Here is a 21,633-nt window from a genome sequence, read left to right as displayed (position 1 = left end):
AAAGTATACTCATCTGCGAACTTGTGAAATTGTTAGTGGCAACCAAACCAAACTTAACCCTGCAGCCCTCAAACCACAACTTCTTGCAAAGGTGTCGCTGCATCTGCGGCCTGCAAGGCATGAAGAACATCAGCCCGTGTTCCTGATCATCTGGATCATGTTAGTTTCGAAAAGATTTACGTTGAACAAAATGATGGTTTTTGAGGCGGCTTTCATTTTTGAGAGCCGTCCAGCCTTTAGAGGCCATTGTATACTTAAAAACCCTGTACGCGCAGTCTTATTCACATCTCAAAGATGCTGACAATTACACAAAAATGCACATTGTTTTGTTCAATTTACACATTTGTGACAGTTCAACTCTGTCCATGTGTTGCAACCAATGAAAGCATTGTGATGCGTGCTGTGCCATCATTCCACCGATGAAAACAACTGCCGTCTTGATGTTTCTCTGATATTCAATGCGGTGGCAGCTGAACATGAGGAGATTGTTATAGTGTTGGGTCTCATAAATATGGAATGTGACATTTATTGAAATTGCTGCCATCGTGAAAAGAGTCGTGCAAGAGTTCATACCAGAGGACAATGATGGAAATAGCAGGAGGAAAGCTTGATGTTACTGACCGGAGCAGTGACAGTGCAGGCAGGGGAGGCAGGAGAGGCCGTGCCTCACGTGCCGATTTTGGAAAGAAGAAAATGTCAAAAGAAAAGAAGTGTGATTTGCACTAAAAAGGTATTTTTCATCTATGTGTGTTATTAGTTTCTTGTGCTGAGCGATCATAAAACGACTGCGAAGAGCCACTAAATGAGGCACTCAGTTCTCCTGCCTCATGGTAGGGGGCGCATGTGATTCCAGGGATTCTTTTTGCGAATCTTCAGCTAAAGAATATAATGACAGCAAGTTAGAGTGAGCAAATCAGTGCCTCACATTTCATCAAGTTTCCCATACTTATATAGACATGACAACATGATTGTTGCTTGTTCATCACACATGAACAACCAACAATAATATCCTCATAAATTGCAATATTATTTTGGAAAATAAAAACATTTTACTTACCAAAAATTCTGATAATTTCTTACTCGAAAAAAAGAGTTCAATTACTCCGTTGTATAGATTATCTGTGCGCTTCAGCTCCATCAAGAAGTCCTTTTTCTTTTGCTAGCTCTGGCTAGCACGCTCTCTGACCATCGAATCAAAAGGTGGTATGACTATTACTGTAGCCTTCTGGAAGGCCTTCGTGTCTAAACTCAAAATCTGATTGGTCGAAGAAACAGTTTTATCTATACTTATTTTTAGCTGGAAAGCCTGTGAATCTGATTCTGCAGGCCTCCAGGCAGATTTCTTTGACTTTGACCCTTACAAGCAACAAATAATGCCTGAAATGTGATTGGTTGAATGCTTTAATGCGGAAAAAAAAGGTGAGGAAGAGGCACAGCCAGGGAAAAAGCTATGATATGAAGCCGACAAACTATTTGGAATTAAAAAATGGATTCATGGATAAAATAGAATTAAAATCAGTCAGATTCAGATATTTCTTAGGCCAGCAAAGAAGGTCTTGCAGGCCCTGACGACTCACCACTATAAAATATATACCCCGACTGATACGGGGGTTGATTTATGATTATTATTATTATTATTTTTTTATGGTTGGACATTTAAAGACATTTACAGTATTTCACTTGCTTGCTGTGAGGATCTTTAGTTTCCCATATTTTCTTTCTAGGCATGACATAGATTGTAGAAACACCCGCACTGATGAAGGATGTTGTGAAGGATGACATCCACCCTCAAAGTGTGTAAACCAAAACAGATTCAGCACTTAAGACGACAGGTGTTAACACCAAGCCTTTGAATAATGCGCAGTAAACTCAAGTTAATAGACAGCGGGGTCGACTTCTGCCCACAAAACTGAGTCATACTTTTAGTCACTTTCTTTTTCTTGCCATCGCAGCAGACAGACAAGTGAGAGAGGAACAACAGTAAATTCAAGGTTGCTTAGGCAATGCTTTTTCCAAACCCTCTCATTTCTGACGGTGGATGTGAAGTAATCTCCCAGGGTTTTATGGATTTACCAGCAACATGAAGACTTTTATTTTTCCTCATTCTAAAAAAAAATTGCGTCGAGAACGGGCGGTGCAGGATGAGGATTTATGCGATAGGTCATTTGTGTGAATGACCAATTGCCCGTTAATGTGATTGGTTTGAAATATCTCCATAAAACAATTATTTGAACATCAAATCCCTCCAAAAGTAGTCCTTAAAGCTCAAAAACAAACGGGGGCTTGCATGAAAGTGAGATAAGTGTAGAATAATCCCCAATTTTCACCCAAGAACATACACACACTTTGTAGAGAAATGCATACGTCTCATAGAAGGTCTTCAAATAAACACAACGCCCGCGAAGGTGTGAGATCACATGTCGCATCTGCTTGCGTTGGTTTTAACCTCTGCGAAAGGTCAAACCACACACACACACACACACACTGAATTTTCCTACTTCCTCCTCTTCTTTCTTCTACAAAAACCTTGTTCACATTGCATAACTTTTCTAGAAAACCACTTTACTTCAGCGTAGAAAAATTTAAAATCAGCATGAGATAAATAAAACATCAGGTCGCCAATTTCGCGTCCGTGCATCGTCGCGTTTGTACGTATCTCGGCGGCACGTTTTAGGTTATCGCATATTCGTATAGGAATTCTCCGTATCTGTTCCATCAGCATGTCGCTCCACGACGACAGAGTTATTTTTCTGTCGTACGACCTCTGGCGTTGTTCGTTGGTCGCGGGGCATCGGGGCCATTCGGGGAGGAAGAGGGCAGAAAGGGCAGACGGAGAGGCAAAAGGGAAGTGTAAAGTAGGCTGTCAAGAGGGGAAAGTTGCCACTGAAATGACTCTGGGTCAGAGGGGAGGTATGTTTGAGACAATCTTTGGTAGGAGGGGATGAGATTAGCTTATCGCAAGTTTGTGCAACAAAAGGGAGTCGAGGGAAAAGCGTGGAGGCCAAAGGGGGACGCCTTCCGAGCAGACACGGCCTCATCATATGATCACGCGATGAAAAGAATTCTCAGACAAATTAAATCAATTTTACCCATTTAGTAGATTAAAAAAAAAAAAAAATCAGCCTCTCCGACCCCTCGTAGTCGCAAAGGATATTAAACGTTTCGACTGAACTTCCCGGTCGAATTAAGGAAAAGCGGCGATCCGATTATGAGACGTCGGAAACCGAAGTCACACTGGAAGAGAAGTCGGAGCTTTTCTCCCATGGCGTGACGAATGGAGTTCAACAGAAGCGACGGTGTGTCCAGGCTCTGGATTAGCGGCGGAACAACCAGAACTAACAGTCAGTAGGCAGATGGTCGGGGTCAGAAGGATATCACCTTCTCCGGTCAACAATATGGTGTAACATTAAGTGACATAAAGGTATGACGGAGGCGCCGTCTGCATCATTAATTTATTAATGAAAGTCCCAAAATTATCACTTGGGTTATTTTGCTGTGAGTATTGACGTCTGGTTTGATTTGAGGATTTAAGATTCAAGATTCAAAGCGTTTATTGTCACATGAAGAGCGTGCAAACGTGTTTCCCTGCACGGTGACAGAGTGTAAACATTATTATAAATGTGATTATAGATATGAATGCGAACATTGATTTAAATCAATTCTACCCATTAACGAAAATGGTCTGAGCCTGCGATTGTTAAATGATCAAATTAAAATGTTTACATTTCTGTGTTGAAAAATATGTATTCTTACACTTTTGAATAGGTGTGGACCAGTTAAGGATTATTTTTTCATTTTATTTTATTTTTTTTAGACAGGCTTTCCTCAACACCCCTTCACATTTTTCCAGAAGACGCACATAAGGAATCATTATACACACATACTGGTACTCTTCCATGACTGCAATACCTGTTATGCGCTGATAGCCTTGGATCCTGTGTGTATGTGTGTGTATGTGTGTGTGTGTGTGTGTGTGTGTGCATTTGCAGTCAGAGCACTGGTGCATCTGTGCACCAGGCCTGTTGGAGCCCTCCAACCCCACCCCCCCGCCTCCCCACCCGCTCCCAGGCCAGCAGCAGGCCAGATCCATCCATCAAACTGGCATCATCCAGGCTGCAGAGGAGCTTTGGCGTCTGCCTGGAGCGACTTGTCCACTATTAACCCGTCCTAGACGAGGCCAATGTGGACAAACGGCAGCGATGCTCGCCATGCTTTTCTCTTGCGGTTGATTTTACGTTATTTTTTTGCTTTTTTTTTTGGCTTGTGCTGATTAGTAGAGGTGAACCGTTTGGTCTCAATCAGCCCAATAACCGCCGATTGCCCAAGATATATTTGTGCAGGTGTCGGGCAGGTCAAGTCAAGTCAAGTCAGTGCCTCAACAGCCGTGAGCCTCACCGCACGTCACGTGACCGGAGCAAACCCCTATTTTGGGTGGCAAATTTTGTCATCCACTCAATGTTTCAACATCATGTTTCCCATACTTGCATAGAACCCAGTGGCGGACTGTATGTTTCACATCTAGGCCTTAAGTCATGACGACTGGCTGCTGGCCTGCACTGCACTAAGACCGTATTGCTGTCTCTCTGTATGTCGCTATTAAAATGTTTAAACATTTTGCTATATGAACTACATTTCCATTGTGCAGTGTATTTTGTCAGTAACTGTCTTTGTGTTATTAGTTTCTTGTGCTGAGCGATCATAAAACGACTGCGAAGAGCCACTAAGTGAGGCATGCAGTTCTCCTGCCTCAAGGTAGGGGGCGCATGTGAATCCAGGGATTCTTTTTGTGAATCTTCAGCTGAAGAATACAATGACAGCAAGTTAGAGTGAGCAAGTCAGTGCCTCACATTTCATCATGTTTCCCATACTTATATAGAACCCAAGCGTTTCACACCTAGGCCTTCAGTCGTCCCCCATTTATTAATCGGCCCCTCAATAACTGTTTTATCGCGTTTAAAACCATCTTATCATGCAGAAATGCGGTTTAAAGAGCCGTTACATTGCAGCGGTAAGTTGTGTAGCCACAAAAAGCTGCAGCCTGATAGCTCTTGCTAGCACACTCTCTGACTATCCAATCAAAAGGGTGGGTGACATGCTGGCGTTACTGTAGCCTTCTGGAAGGCCTTTGTGTCTCAACTAAAAATCTGATTGGTCGAAGAAACAGTTTCATCAGGTGTCGGGCGGCGTCTCGGCAAGGTAACCGGACTTCAACACCACCTCGCTCATCAGTTAGCCTTGAGCGTGTTGGATCCTGTCCCGTTCTATGTGTGGGTGGATCGATGATGAAGCAAGAGAAGAAGATATTTAAATCGGTATTTAGTTCAGCAGTCAATGTAAAGTATGCACAGGTCTGGGTCTGATCTTCTAGTCAGTGTTTTTATAATACAAAGCATGAAATGTGCAGATGTAGGTGTCTTCTTCTCATTGGTCATTGACGGTTGTTAAGGTCTTCTCCCTCACTACCAACTTGTTTTTGTTACGCATCTATGGTGTGGTTTACCATTTCTCTACAATCATGTTCTTTACATGTGGTCGAGTACAACAGTTTCTGCCGTGCACTGCACGCTCTTTTATCTGTACCTCTGCACATAATATTATTTTGGTTTTGGTTGCTCTGCTGATGCGCTCCTGTATTTCATGACCTCTTTATGCAAAAAGGCTTTAGTGATTTGGCTTGATGAGTATTATTGTAATGATTGAGCATGAATGTAAAGTTGTACAAGGCAAACAATGCTAAATATATAGCAACAGTGGGCTTCGACGTGTCCTCTAGGCCGAGACGTGAGGCAACTACATGATGAAATCAATGAAAATGTGAAAAATTAGATGTTATATAGAAGCACCGCAGACCTGCTGTTGATTAGCCGAGAGTTAATCCATATTTTTATTTTATTTTCCTATCACTTCCACCCGGAGGGAGCATTAGAAATGGTCTTTTGATGGCAAGTATGTACATGAGGGATGATGAAAACAAGCCAACGTGCTTCAAAGATCGTGCCATCTGGGCTTCATGATGGACTTGGAAAAGCTGTGAACTCATGCTCGGTATTGATAACATCTGAAACTGCGCTGGACTCGACGAACAGGCAAAAGGCGGGCCATTTCTTAGCGGGAAACAAATGTGAAAAGTGTCAAAGTACTCAAAACACCCTCACGGTAAAGGATGGGGGACACGTGCAGACGCTAATCTGCGAAAACAACAGGGATTGTAAAACAAATACAAAACAACAACAACAAAAAAAACGGTTTTACAGAGCCACAAACGGCAGGGAATCACGACGAAAGTGAAGTGCGACGATCAAATTCGAAGCCAATAATGATAAGTAGGAACAGAGCGAAACACAATTATCAGTGTTTCCACGTGTCGGCCAAAACAGAAAAACCTGGACATTTTAACAGTCATGGAAAACACATGGGATTGAGCAAGAAAAAAAAAAGGAAAAAGACTCTTGGACATCTTTTACTGTACCGGGAAAATGACGTCAAGTAGGTAATATATAGAGAAATCAGCTGGAGATGACAAAGAAATCACTTGAAAATGATGATATAAAAGAAAAAAGACATTTAGAGTTGTTAGCAGAGGGAGGAAAAAAATGTCCCAGAAAATAAGGGGAAATTTATCACTGTTGTTAAGTGACACCCTGATCGGTTTATTGTTTAAATACATTTGATGCTTAAATGAATTAACCCCAGTCAAACAGTGTAAAGTGAGCTCAGAGCACTTACTGTCCATTTACCACTAATTCAAATGTAATACATGCAAACGGTTTGAGTGGATCGGTGTGCTGGTGTGACGATGTCAGCAAGCAATTGATTTGGGGGGAAAAAGAAAAAGCATTTAATTACAGTTGCACTTGTGTTCATTGCAAAACCGCCCCTTAGCAAGTTTCCGATCGCCTTTTCAAAATAAATGGACGGAAATGTAAATAACCGGACTTCGCCCACGAGCTCGTAGCTTTAGCGTCTCAACGGCCGTTCAGTTTTTGCACGCAGCTCATTGATTCTGGAGGAAGGTCGCTTGTTGACCCCTTCATGGTGTGTATTTTTAGTTTCTCCAGGGGTGTCCGATCCCTCCCCGATGGGGTTTCCTCATCCCAGCTGCTCCGTGTGTCGAAAATGTTGCCGTCAGCAGATTTAGCAGCGTGTTCCCGTTTAGAGGGTCACGGTTTTGAACTGTGTCAACCGCTCCCTGCTTTGCGGAGACAGGATTTCACGAGAATGATGTAATTGCGTGGGTCTCAGCTTGTTAGGCGGCGTGTTTTCTGAACGCAAAGCACATCTGGAGGTTCGGCGGGATGGAACCCGACACCTGAGCGCAAAACATGTTCGGTCAATGAACGGCGGGGGAAGGAGATGCTTTTCGTGAGAAGGTGGGAGAATGGAAGGAGATGAATGGAGGGAGGAAAGAGGAGAGGGACGGCCGAGGATCCCGAGGGATGGCGAGATCGTAGGGTGGATCAAAGAGGTAACGGAGAAGAGGAAGCGGATCAATAGAAGTGCTTTGTCGAGGGCGGGGAAGATCCTCATCCACCTGGCCTGTGGTTCGATTGACTCTTTTAAAACAATAAACATCTTGATGCGCAATGTTGTCATACAAACAAAAAGGTTTGGTTTCATTTTTTTTTTTTTTTAGAATTTTCTCCAGAAGAACAGTTCGACCTAATAATTCCCGTAATTTCCTGACTATAGAGCGCTCCTGAATATAAGCCGCACCGGCTAAAAGATAAGATAAGATAAGATAAGAACAACTTTATTAATCCCGAAGGAAATTGTTGTGCCAGAGTTACAGAAAATATAACAGTAATAAATAATAAAAAGAAAAAGGCAGAATTAGAAATAAAAATAAACTATAAACTATAAAGTGTCTCAGTGAAACTATAAAGTGTCTCAGTAATCAAGTGATAAAACTATAAGTGTCTTAGTAACAAGTGAGGTAAGGAGTGCACAATAGTATGATAAAGGAAAAATTGTAGTGTAGCTGTTATGAAATGAAATATTGCACAGTTCTGAATATTGCACAGTGAAATGAAGTATTGCACAGTTTTGTTTTGTTTTTTTTTAGGTTAAAGATAGGTTTTTATGGTTGCCGGCGGAGTAACTTAATAAATATATGTGTACATATATGGGCCATACTTGTCTATAATTGACCTATTCTCATGCCCTTGTTGTCCCGGCCCGCACACATCCATGCCTATTTTTATTTATTTTATTCACCGCTATTTATTTTTGTACCTCTATTTATATTATCATCTAATTCTGTTTTTGTATTTTTCACCCTCACTGTTCCTTTATGTTGCCGATTGTTATCCCCGATGTTGTTGCCGTTTGCTGTCTATTTATTCGTGGATGTCTTGCTATCTTCTGTCTTTCTATTTATATTTATATTCATATATATTTTCCTTTTTTTGACATTATAACTGTTACGTTGCTGTGACAAAGCAATTTCCCGGACAGGGATCAATAAATCGTAATTGCAGGTGCCCACGTTATAACATTAGATATTTACACACAATTTTTTTTTTTTACTTTTTTAATTAAATACATACCGGTAGCATCCACAAATACGTACTGGCAATGACTTTTTTCCGAACAATGCCTGTAACACGGCTGATAAAAAAGGTGAATAATAAATAATGCAAGGAAAAGTCTATCCGTTCATCCATCTTCTATCACCGCTTTGTCGTATTCCAGCGGATCTTAATCTTCTTCCTGCGCACTGAAAATATTTAAGTCGTATTCTTCATTGTCGGAATTGAACGGCAATTAAGAATTTCATGGTTATTTCATTGGTCGGATGTGACGGGGCTAAATTTTTCGGCGGCGTGAAGCTCATCAGCCCCCAAAAAATCCATAAAGTAGCCGCATCATTTATAAGATAAGATAAGATAAGTTAAACTTTATTGATTCCCATGGGGGAAATTCTTTAGTCACAGCAGTGTCACAGTTATAGTATCAATAAATATGAATATAAATATATAGAGAGAGACAATTAGAGGATAGCAAAAGACATCCACAAATAAATAGATAGACAGCAGAGAGAACAACAACAACAAGGATAAGAATGGAGAACACAATAAAAATTGCACTGAGAGAAACCGGGTCCAAGAGAACCCTTTGCATGTCACGGGCCAGTGATATATACGACGATATCTCACGTGTTCGATATCATCGCGCAATCTTCACCCAACACAATCCACACCGAGACCAGATCTTTTCCGAATCTTTTTCAGAGACACAACGATTTACTCCCGCGTTGGGACTCCTAGAAAACCCAGTGGGACATGCAAACGCTTCTCAGAAAGCATGACGCCAACCACGGCGCCAACACACTTGTGTCTTTTTGATTACGGTTGAACATCTACGTTCAAGAAGAAGCTGGGAGAAAATGAAAAATGCTGGTCACATCGATATGTGCAAAGACGTAGAGATTTGATCGAAATCTTCTTGTCGTGACAGTTGGAAGTGAAGAAATTTTGGACTTGAATTTCTTCACTTGAAAATCACAAGTGTAAAAAGCAAATGTCCTTCTATAGCAGGGGTGGGCAATTTCATTTTTTTATGCGTAGGGCCAACTAGGTGAATAAAATGAAAATTTAAATTCAAATATCTCAATTTTTTGGCATTTTATTTCAATTTTAAAATCATTAATAATAATACGAATGTACCAACCGACATTGTTTTGTATGTAATCATCCATAAGGAAACAGAGGGAAAAAATTGAAATTGAAAATACTTTTTAAAATATTCAAAGAAAATACTTTGGCAGGCCGGATGAAAAAGCAAAACGGGCCCTAAAATGCCATTTAAATCCCTGTATATTCTTGAAAACTTGAACAAAAGAAAAAGTGAACTTTTGCCTTATCTCCAATTTTAATTTCCCTTATTTTATGACATTGTCTTTAACCTCAACACTCAATGGAAGTGTTATTGGGCTACTTTGGTGCATTTCTATCCGCCGCACACCCACACTCGACATGTGCCAAGAAGGAAGTACTCTTTGAGTCCAAAGTAATTTGAAAGTCAGCCAACAACAAGCCTGGAAAAAGTTCATCTCTTGATAAGCTCATCGGGAGTGACGAGAAAGGAAAAGCAGGGATATTGCAGGAGCACAGTGGATCCAAAATGGGATGGGAAGGGGACAGGAGGAGACATGTGGCAGAAGGGAAACAAACAGAAAAACATTTTGTAAAAAGAAGGGAGGAGGAAACCTGGAAATATTTCTCTTATAACTTTGTCATGGCTCGAGGCTTCTCCCGGCTGGGAAGAATCTGAAGCTCTTTTTTTTTTTTTTTGGTCCTAAAGAGTGTGTTGTTGATGGGCAGCACATGGGAAAAGGAAGCTAAAAGACACACCCAAGGGGGCGTTTGGTTTGGATTTTCTCCTGAGGGACAAACACAGGACCATGTTAGAGAAACATATTTTTTTGGTTCACAACAACACTGACCAATTAGTTTCAACATCCAGTTGCTGTTTATTTTTTTCTTTCTGTTTTTTACATTTTTTTATATCACAGATGAGGATATTTGAACAGGCCAGTGATATATACATATGTATGTATGTATGTATGTATGTATGTATATATATGTATATGTGTATGTACATATACGTTATCATATATGTATGTAGGTATGTATGTATGTATATAAGTATATATGTATATATGTACATATATACATATATTTTTATATTATATTATATATGCATATATATAATATATAACATATACATATACATACATATGTATACATTATGCTTTATATTATATATGTACTGTATATATGTATGTATGTAGGTATGTGTTTTTGTGTATATATATATATATAAATATATACATATATATATATATATATATATAAACAACCAATATATACATATATTTTTTAGGTTTTTGTATTTGTAGTAATATTATATTATATTATATTATATTATATTATATTATATTTTTGATACGTATATGGATGTGTACATAAATTGCCATATTGTGACCTTATCTTTCATTTGATGCTTTGACTCTGAAACGAACAATTAGAAATATAATTCATGAATAATACTTTAGTAATCTAATAGTTCATTTAGCTACTGACATGGGACCAAAAAACAATGAATGGCCTTTCACAATAAGTAAATCATTTACTGGGGTTTTTAAATGAAGGAAAAAAAAATACAAGCTGTGTAATTTGATACATGAAATGTTCAGAATGAAGGATATCCAAGCCGTAATTCCAGCCGTCTGTCAGGGTTTTTTTTTTCCACAGCTGGTCAATTTGTAGCGTGGAGCCGGATTCACGGCCCTGCGCCCCACACGTGTTGATGGTTTTAAAGCCCATTATCGTTGGACATGTAACAGATGGACAGGTGCGGGTCCTACGTGTGTTTTCATTCTAACTAGTAGAACTTTGAAGACCGCAGGTGCTGACCACGGTTCCTGTTTTACTACCCGTTTGTTTTCTATCAGGGCCCACAGGTGCAGATCGTCGCACCGTTGACCAGATCTGACTTTTGCCACTTGCATGACATCCTGCAGAGCGGCGTCATTTTTGTTTTTAATGATGGAGGCCGGGGCAGTTGTGTTTTTTTTTTTTTATTTATTGATTATTTTTTTTATTGAAAGCCTGCCCTGATCAATCAGGACCACATGGAAGTAGGGCTGAACACACTGTCGGCTTCAGGAAGTGCCATTTGAACCAATTGAGATGAAATATTTCTGGTGACAGGAAATTAGATTTCCCAACAAATACTGCCCGTCATGGACCGGATGATACATGCCAGTCTTCCATTTATGTTTTAAATTGGCTTTTTAAAACTGTGAATTAGCAACGCTCTGCTTTCAGATTCCACAAAAGGCTTCAATTCTGATGGGATTTAATGCTCCACTTCTGTTCATCCGTAACAATGTGGCTACAGCGTTGATCTATGAAGCTCATAAAATGCATTGTATTCCATTCCTTCATTATCTTTTGTAGCCTAAATTTCACTATTACTGCACAATGAAGTGAAAAAAATTGTGTAGAAAATTCAAAAGCCTGTTTTATGGCATCACAATATCTGCTTTGCTGTGAGAATCACATGTAAGATAGTGTTTGAATTTATTCAAATTTAAACATGTTTAAAACAATTCACTTTCAAATATGATATGTTTGTGAATTTCTGGGTTGCTTTTGCTGACATTTAATGTTATTTTATAATTTTCCTCCAGGGAATTAAGGGGTTATTTTGGGTTTGTACATGTTATGTTCCATTTACCAATCATATTTTCCCAATTTTTTTTAGATTTTTTTTTTTTTCCTGTGGAAAAAAATGACATCAACAGACAAATTATGTAATGCAGTTTCGGGTAGACGTTAAAACAAATCTTTTCATTGACAGCTTGTCATTTGGCCATATATTCTATCAGATCAAATATTAAAACATATTGAAGATGATTTAGAGCAGGTGCGTCAAATTCATTTTCACTGAGAGCCATAAGCATAAAGGTGGCCCTTAAAGGGCCACTTGTGACAGTAACAGTATAAATGTGACTATGTAAATGTAACCAAATGTAATGTAAAATAAATGTAACTACTCCTTAATGTTGAATAAATCAGGAATCCATAATGTTCCTTATGCATTTACATTGACTTATATAATGCTCTGTTCCAAATCTAGTTTTCACTGCTGCAGTGTTTTTTAGACGCAGCTTTGGTTTTACACATTCTGCTGCAATCGTAGTTTGGCTTTTAATTCTTGGACAATTTCTTGTTTTTCGGGAATGCTTACTTTGGAATTCTTAGCTCCGTGTTTGGTGTCAAAATGTCGACATAGATTGTCACTTCGCAGGTAACGTGATCGGCATGAATTGTAGGAAATGTAGGTTATGGCCGATGTGCATGTTTGACTTGTATATTTTAAGACAATCCGATCTTTTAAGATGTTTTCGCGGGCCACATAAAATGACGTGGCGTGCCGCATTTGGCCCGCGGGCCTTGAGTTTGACACATATGACCTAAAGCAGGGGTGCTCACACTTTTCCACCATGCGAGCTATGCATGCTAATGCGAAACATTCTATATGTGCAGTGTTGATGCACCTTGCATAACCACAGGAGCCAGTATTACATAACACAAAATAATTATCTACACTTTTTGTCATGGCCCAAGTTCACTCTGAATTGAATCCGATGCAGAGTCCACACTTTTCTCTTTCTCAGCTCGCTTTTCGGCGGGCCGTCCGGGTTGTATTTTCCACAAACCGTCCGAAAATGCCGCTCCACATTACCCTTCTTTGGTATTGCGATGGTAAACTGAGAGAAGAAAAAAATTTTTGTCTTCTTACTTGGTCCGGCTCCCCCACTCATTTTATACCCTTTCTTAAATTTAAGAGCAAAAACCAAGGACTAAAAATTGGAGGTAACTTGCTGACTAGCTTGTTAGTTTTGCTGCACTTGGCGCCGTTGTTTGACCTCAATGACCTCAGTGTCAGAAAAATATGTCATCTGACTGGCCGCCCTGTATAACAATCAAGTGACGGGATGGATGATAGGCAGACGTCTATCTTATTTAACATCATGCGATCTATCGGTATTACCTTTGCGATCGACTGGTAGATCGCGATCGACGCATCGAGCACCCTTGACCTAGAGGAAGTAACTAAGAAAAGCAGTTCTGAGGGTTTGCTTCTTCCGATTTTATCGTGGATTTCAATTGGTGGCGGTGTTTCAATACCCTGGCCCTCGTCCACCTGCCCGACAATCTTCCCTCCGGGGGAATACCTTCTTTTTTTCATCCTAAGTGATGCTGTTAGGCGGAGATGAAGTTCTGCAGATAAAGCAGCTCAACGGTGAGCAAGTGAATCATCATCATTGTTCACTTCAGGAGCAGATCTGGCATTAGTGGATCATTCTCGTCGTGATATTCAGGCGGATTGCAGAAGATTTGCAGGCTGGCCGATAAGAAACCGTTATCAAGACCACCTCGATTTGTTTCATTTTGTCCAACTCTCACCTGTTTCTGGCAATGATGGAGTGTGCAGGAAGTACCGATTCAATTCACTGGAACCACACAGACTCTGCAACAACGCTTTTCATCCAGTTTTATATGACTAGATTATCATACATCTCAGGACACGTTAGCGTATATCGTTCCTGCAATCGGCAGGATCTATGATGCAGGTCAAAGCTGTGCTCTTTGCAAACAATGATTTTGATCTGTTTGACAACGTGGACAGACACCCGTGTGCACGATAATCGCTTTTACGTGCAAGACTCCAAAGCAGGGATGCTGCCAACAAACAATCACTTACGACCGCCAGGGACCAGAAAGTGAAACGAACGCACTGGACAGACGAGGTTAAAAGACTTTGCTTCTTTATTGAGCTTCAAGTAATCGCCCACTTGCGTAGCTAAGAAGAGCAACGTAGCCTATCGGAGAGTCCCTTGTTGACGATGAGACCCTCCGGTAGCAAAAGGTTGGAAATGTCATGGGGACGACAGAGACGGCCCTGTTTCTGTCTCTGAATGTTGCACTGAGTTACATTTTAACATCCTTGGTCAATCTTGCTGTTTAAAGATCATGAAATGTCCTTATGATGCAACCACTGTCCGGTATGTCGTCGATTGTGTTGATTATGATATTGTTGTTGATTATGGGTTCCACCTTTTATGTGAGAATGGTGCCGGTCGGATTCTGCTTTTGCCTCTTGGGTTTAGCATTGCTGCTATTTGTTTTCTGCTTTTATTAGAAACTTAGCAAGTTGTTTTAGAGTCCGGTGTTTGATTTTGTCTGGTGTGTTGCACAGTTGTTTATATTGGAGACTTAGCAAGTTTTGTTTTTGGGATAAAGCGACAGTTTGGCAGGGGTTTTCTGGTAATAAAACATTTTTTAGGAATCTTTCCATTGCCTCTGTATTTTTGGCTCGATCCACCATCGCCTAGCGGAGTCCGCTCGCCCGTCCCGTCACGCTCTCCTTCACATATGACATAAAAATGTGATCAGCTGAAAAAAAAATCAAACTTCATTTCCACAAGAGACTTGTGAGGCCATTTTTATTGTATCTACAAGGGCACAACCCCTTGTGGGCAAATGTTTGCCCCGCTCACCAAAATAGGCACAAGATGCCATTTTAAAGGAAATCAGTGTACGCGATTCAAAACCCAGAAACGTGCGTTCCCGCGGACAGAAGACATTCCTGTATGACTCGCGGCTCAGCTCGAGTTCGGCCTGCGATAAATGGAAAAAGCCTGATTGGCACAAATCCATTTTAAATCAGTTAAATTGTGAGTGTGTGTGTGTGTACCTGTGGACTTGGGGGATGTCTATAATCAGGTTAATAGGAACAGGAAATGGTGCTTCTCTGGGATACGGAGTGACGCAACACAGGAAGCAGGGAAAGGAATATGGGAGAAAAAGGGGGGAGAACATTTCTTGGCTGGGATTCCATCTTTATGGTTATGTCTCTCTTTCTCTTTCTCTTTCTCTCTTTCTCTTTCGCTGCATGTTTATCTCTCATGACCATAGAGGAACGTAAAGGAATAATCTTTTGTGAAATCAACATCCAAACACGACGGGATAATGACTGGCAGCTGCGTATTATTTTAAGTCCTCTGTTTATGCAAAGCAGCGAGCGACAACTTTATTACATCTTATTCACGCGCACAAATCTCCTTCAATTGTTGAGTGCAATAATAAAACACGCATTAATCCCCGCCCAGGTGTTGCCTGTACTCAACCTGACCAATTTAGCAACACACTAAATTGTTTATTTATCATCAAGTGGGAAAAATTAGAGATGGTTATTGCGATGTCTCTTTCCAGTTTAAACAATCAGGATATATTTTCCCATCAGCTGTGGTCAGGACGTTTGGAAAACCGGAATCAGATTTTCACATTTCTTGACAATCACTCATGCAAACGCCCTGATTTGGATTTTTTTCTTTCAATGTTTACTCATCAGTCTTAAGATAAGATAAACTGCATTGAACCCCAGAGGGAAAATTCCTAAAAAAAAAAAAAAGGAAATAAATATGAATATAAATATAAATAGAAAGGCAGGAGATATAGCAAGACAAAAAAAAAAAAAAAAAATCCACGAATAAATCCCATCTTGCAACTTAAAGTAGAGTGAATGTGATTTTCAAGAATAACAATTTTCAACATTAAACACAATATCTTTACTGGATGTATGCTTTGTTGGACATTTTTAACATCAATTAGAATGACTTAAAGGTTTACAGGGAAGCATCTGCTTCATCTCGAGAAGGAAACAGATGCTAGAGTGGGATTTTATCACACTGATTTATCTTCAATACCTTGTAGAAGTAAGCAAACAGAGTATTATAATACTAATCTGAACATAACACAGCTGCACAATGCGATTGTCAGTTTTAGTTCTGAATCCGCAGGGGTCAGAATTATAATCGTAAAATTTAATGGTTATGTTGGTTTTTTTTTTTTTTTATGGAGATCTCAAATTCAGATGTTTTATGTCACAGCACAACAACAAAAGTCAGTCTGGCTTCTTGGCGCTCGCCATCGGCTTCTCCCTCCAGTTTGTTTGTTTTCATGTCCAGACATTTGTCTTGTTTCATCGCCGCTTTCCAGCCCATCCCATTACTCCACTCCCTTTTTAGTTTATTTAAATAATAACAAATAATATTGTGGCTCATTCTACCTTCAAGGGTTTGGCGTAAGAAAATCATTCATTCACTGAACTAGTGATTAAATCAGTCGTGAAATATCGTTTTGTGGTTTAATCGACTTCGCAAACGACTTTTGGATACATCGCAATGATGACAAGAGTCAACTCATAAAGCCGATTTTGCGGTTTATTCAAAAATGTTTGTCCAAACAGCTTTTTTTTGAGCTGAACAGATTCAGCTCAAAGAGGAAAATAAGAGACAGACGACCCGACTAGAAAAAGTTGAAGATGGGGTTAAATGGTTTGGAACAACTAAAAGTAAAAGCATATTTGATTATTTTGAATTTGACATTTTAATTGCAATATTTCAAGTGGGAAATTTTCTTTTGGAATTTTGTCAGTACTATTGGTTGGAGAGTTTGTTCGCTCTCCAACAACTGGATGCATCCCGGCTGTTTATCATTACTTTAGATTAAATTTTGATACAGAACTGAAAATGTATACGTCAGCAAATTACGATCAAGAACCGATAAAAGCTATTTATCCCTGCCATGTATAAGCTATTTTTTTTTTCTGTTTTGGAATTCACCCCCAGTCAGGGTTTTAAAAATTTTTTTACAAGGCAATAATTGAATATTCAAAACGTTATGCTCCATTTATTATCTTTTCCATTGCTGTTTTCCAGTCTGAACCAAAATGGCGGTCAGGCTGACCACCATCATTATTCTCCCACCGCTACCATGGTGAAGAAGAAAATAAAAAGCACGTAATTGCTCCGCTTTAACCGTTCAGACTCCATAAGATAGCTCTCAACTGTTTGTTTTCGCTCCAAACCAAGAAAGAATCGCTGCCGGTGATTTGTGTCCCCTTTATATCTGCTCCGGGTTTCTGAATCCGCTCCTCCAACGCTCTTCCTCACAAGTTCAAGAACTGAATAAATTTTTATGGAGGAATTCTCTGGCGTGGAAGATATAAAGGGTGTCATTGTCATAACAACACAATGGGAGATGGATGGATTTATACGGAGCCTCTGTGATATCCTCAGCTCGGTCACAGACTGTGTGCAGCGCAGAGAAGGAGCCTTTGTACAGCAGGTCAGAATGCTTTCCGAGCAAAGTGCTTCGCATTGATGTTTGAAATTCCTTCGACGTCCTCTAAAAATGACAGCGGTAACGTGTGTGTGTGTGTGTGTGTGAGTGTGCGCTCGTGTGCGTGGGCCCATAGTTTATATGGGTCACGAAGTTCATCCCTTATCTCACCAGAACATCTCTGTATTTTACATAATGCATTTTTAATGTAACTGAAGATATATCATATACTGTTAATGTGTGTTTTATGGTTAAGATCTTTCAACTTCTGCATTGTTTCCAATATTTTCCTGGTTAATTATTCCATTAATATTTATTAAGAATGCTTCTTGATGCTAATATCGTAAAGTATCTTATTCAGACTGTTTATTAATTCATTAGCTCATTTATAAACTACACCAGGGTGCAGTATTTTGAAGGGTTCATAAATCTGGTAATCCTATGCATATCTTTATTGTGTCTCCGGCGTCCTGTAAAATGATCCCTCTGGTTTCTTCCCACAGCGCTGCTGGCGTGTGTGTTGTCCTTCAACGTGGACCAGAAGAACGGCATGTCGTTCGAAGGTCCACTGGAGGACATGTTCGGCTACACCGTCCAGCAGTTTGAGAACAGTGAGGGAAAGTGGTGAGTGTCCTCCATACGGCTGATTTAGCCGATGTCAGCTTTATTGTCAATTTCTCCGCAGTAATGGAGATGTTTCTCACTTTCCCACGGTGTTATGAGATGAACAAAATAATAATAGTACACATTAACAGGAAAATGCACTATAAATAAACAAACATTAGACTATAGAGTCTAAGGTGCACGCAGATACAACCTACCGGTACTGAAGTGAAAGGATGACAGAGATTTAATAGCATAAAAATCTGAAATGTGTAAATTTACGTCATTTGAATGTTGACTATCAAGCAGTGGTTCTTAACCTTGAAGTACAGAGAAGGCCAGAGGGAGCTGCATTGTGTTTTTGTAGACCTAGAAAAAGCATACGACAGAGTGCCAACAGAGGAGCGCTGGTATTGTATGAGGAAATCTGAAGTGGCAGAGAAGTATGTTGGACTGGTGCAGGACATGTATGCTCGCTGTGTGACAGTGGTAGGGTGTGCTGCAGGGGTAACAGAGAGGTTCAATTTGGGGGTGGGGCTCCATCAGGGATCAGCTCTGAGACCCCTCTTGTTTACAGTGGTGATGGACAGGCTGATAGATGAGGTTAGACGGGAATCACATATTGTCAGCGTCCTAACGGCATGATTTGCAATGCCAGGTTAGGTTAAGCAATTCTAACTTATTATACTTACACTAAGTTATTATACCTTCCTATTCATTATTATGTTTTTTTTTGTGTGAAAATCATGTTTTGCTGGTTTCATTCTTTTGACACCATGATGTTGATGCATGGTTCATTTTGTGCACCAGTAAATCATATACCTATGTCTTGAATTTGAGAAAAAATCATATTATTTATTTCTTATAAATTATTTATTATTTATTCAGAACCACTGATATAGAGACTAACAGCAGTTTTCTGTGCAGTTTAGTGCAAAAAGCGGTCATTAAATAAGAACATAGCAGTTGTTGCTATGCTGCTTGTTGTCACCATTCTCACGTTGTTGATCCAATTTTTCCCCTTCTTGTTGTTTTTTTTTTGTCACTCTGTTATCTATTTTTATCCTTGCTGTTGTCACTATTTTCTTTTATATTTATATGTCTCTTCGATTTTATATTTATTTTCATATTTATTGATATTGCTTAAGTCGCTCTGCTGTGACAACGAATTTCCCCCAATTGGGATTTATAAGGTACTATCTTATCTTATCTGATCTTGTCTTGTCTGGTCTTGTCTTGTCTTGTCTTGTCTTATCTTAGAAAAGACAAAGAAGATATTAAGAAATAGCCTAGGCTAGGCTTACAACCCGGGCCGGTGTTGTTACCTTGCTCGTTCAGTCTTTCTCATATTTGACATCCTCCACCTCTTTGTTGAAAAAAAAGAAAGAAAAGCTGACAAAGTCCTTTTGAGCCAATATGAGGGTCATATTGCAAAGACTTTGGCAACCAGTGCCAATGAACAAGCCTGAGGTGTGGACGTTTTGCCTCTACTGGGTTTAAAGTTTACAGTTTGTGAATTACAGACATATTGGTGTGTGCAGTTTTATCGTATTTTCTTTTGAATTGCCATCACTGTTTCGACCAACAAACTTCAACCGGCTTTCCCTCATTGTAGTTTAGAAAATAACAGAATATCATTTTAGGTTGAGCTGGTCGTTTAAGTAAAACGAATGGACGAAATGATTGAAACGGACGAGCGAACGAACATAAACAAACCAAAAAACGCTTAATCGCCAGGGTTATTGAGTAAAAGTGGTATGCAGCTGCTGTTGTGAGGAGGTTTTATGTCCAGCTGTGAGTATCCACACACCCAGGCTGTAAATACAATAAAACCAAGCATCCGTAGCAATGGACCAAAAGTACCAGCGAACAGACGTTTTTAAAACCTTGTAAAAAAATCCATGTGGTTAATGGCAACGTGTCTCCTTCTCTATATCCGTCAGTATCGTTCCTCCATTTGTCTCTTTTTCCCACCTTTTTTTTTTCTCTCCTTGCTGTACCTGGTGCCGTTTTGTACAGTGGTTCTTATCGGACTCATATGAACCAAGTTAAAGTAATTCACTCAGCGCTAATCCTCGGAGCCAGCTGTAACCGAAACCTCTCGCTATTAGTCGAGAACACTTCGCACTCTGTTTCCTTCCTGATAACATTTAAACGTTCCCGTTGAGAATCACACGTACGGGGTCCGATTAGAGCGATAAGACCCCGATTGAAGAACTTTAAAAACAAGCCCACAAAAAAAAAACAAAAAAAAACAAGCAGTAAACAGAAGCAGGATGTTGCAGAATTGGGGGAGAAAAGAAGAGCAGATGAAAGAAAGGGGAAAAAAAATGCATTAAATTGCTATAGAGTTCAGGGAAAAGAGCAAGAGGGTGAGTAGAATTAGAATTCCTGTGGGAAAGAATCTGAGAAAAAAATTTGAAGCGATGCAAACTTATGATGAAACAGGTTATCATTTCTACTGTAAGTGCAGTTTGATTCATGGCAGATGTCTCCGCCAGACCTACAGACTGAAGCAGCTCTGTGTACATCAGAAGTGTTGAAAAGTAAATCAACTAAACGGAGAGAAGGGATCCATCTGGAAGAAACCACAAGAGAGCTCATTCTTCATTGTTAAGACTCATCCTAGAGGACTTGTCACCGATTCCAGTGAATGTGTAGCGAACGGTTGCTGAGTCAGCCGACAACTCTGTTAAGATGAACGGACCGTGGCGTGACGTGACAGAGAAATGGTGGCGAATCTACAGGAAATTTCGAGACAATTAAAGGAACGAACGTCATAATTCCTTTGTTTTATGACTAACTGGGAAATTGGGCATTTTCAGAAACCAGATAGAACAATTACATTTCTCTCAGTGGAGGTTGCTCATGGTGGATTCTTGTCGCGGCAGCTGGACTCGATCCGTCCGAGAGGCTTCTTCGGAACTGAGGGCTGAAACGCCTTCAAGAGAAGAAATTCAAGTGCAGTTGCCACGACAAGAATACTTTTCTCTTCATAATTAACACGCGCTCTACAGATGAAAAGTAAAATCCAATGAAAGTTGGCGGCCTCATCAACCTAGATTGCGTTCACCCACTCACTCACAAAACCAGTGAGGTGCAGGCAGGGGAGGCAGGAAAGGCCGTGCCTCACTTGCCAATTCAGGAAAGAAAAAATGAAAAAAAAAAAAAAAAAGTTAAAGTTATCAGTGATTTGCACGATAAAGGTATTTTTCTTTCAACTTCACTGGTTTTAGATTTGTTTTTTTTATTCTAAATCAATAGATTTTCACATTTGCTGATCAAATACTAAGAGATGTGCGGTGAGGCCGCCAACTGTTGAGACTCAGTG

At 39.9% G+C, this 21,633-nt stretch overlaps 1 protein-coding gene across 1 annotated transcript in view; it reads left to right on the top strand.

The window, feature by feature from the left end:
• The window catches only part of itga1 (integrin, alpha 1), a 59,331-nt gene that overhangs the window by 7,757 nt on the left and 29,941 nt on the right, over positions 1-21,633 (top strand). Inside the window, exon 2 of the mRNA XM_086151939.1 lies at positions 18,203-18,323. Coding sequence (XP_086008065.1) covers positions 18,203-18,323 — 121 coding nt within the window. The remainder of the gene's footprint in view (positions 1-18,202; positions 18,324-21,633) is intronic.

This window comes from Fistularia commersonii, chromosome 9 (genome assembly GCF_037954325.1).
Source record: "Fistularia commersonii isolate RoL2024-O1a breed Wild chromosome 9, RoL_Fcom_v1.0, whole genome shotgun sequence".
Taxonomy (NCBI): domain Eukaryota; kingdom Metazoa; phylum Chordata; class Actinopteri; order Syngnathiformes; family Fistulariidae; genus Fistularia; species Fistularia commersonii.
Note: the sequence above shows the minus strand (reverse complement) of the source record. Positions and strands in the feature narration are given on the sequence as shown.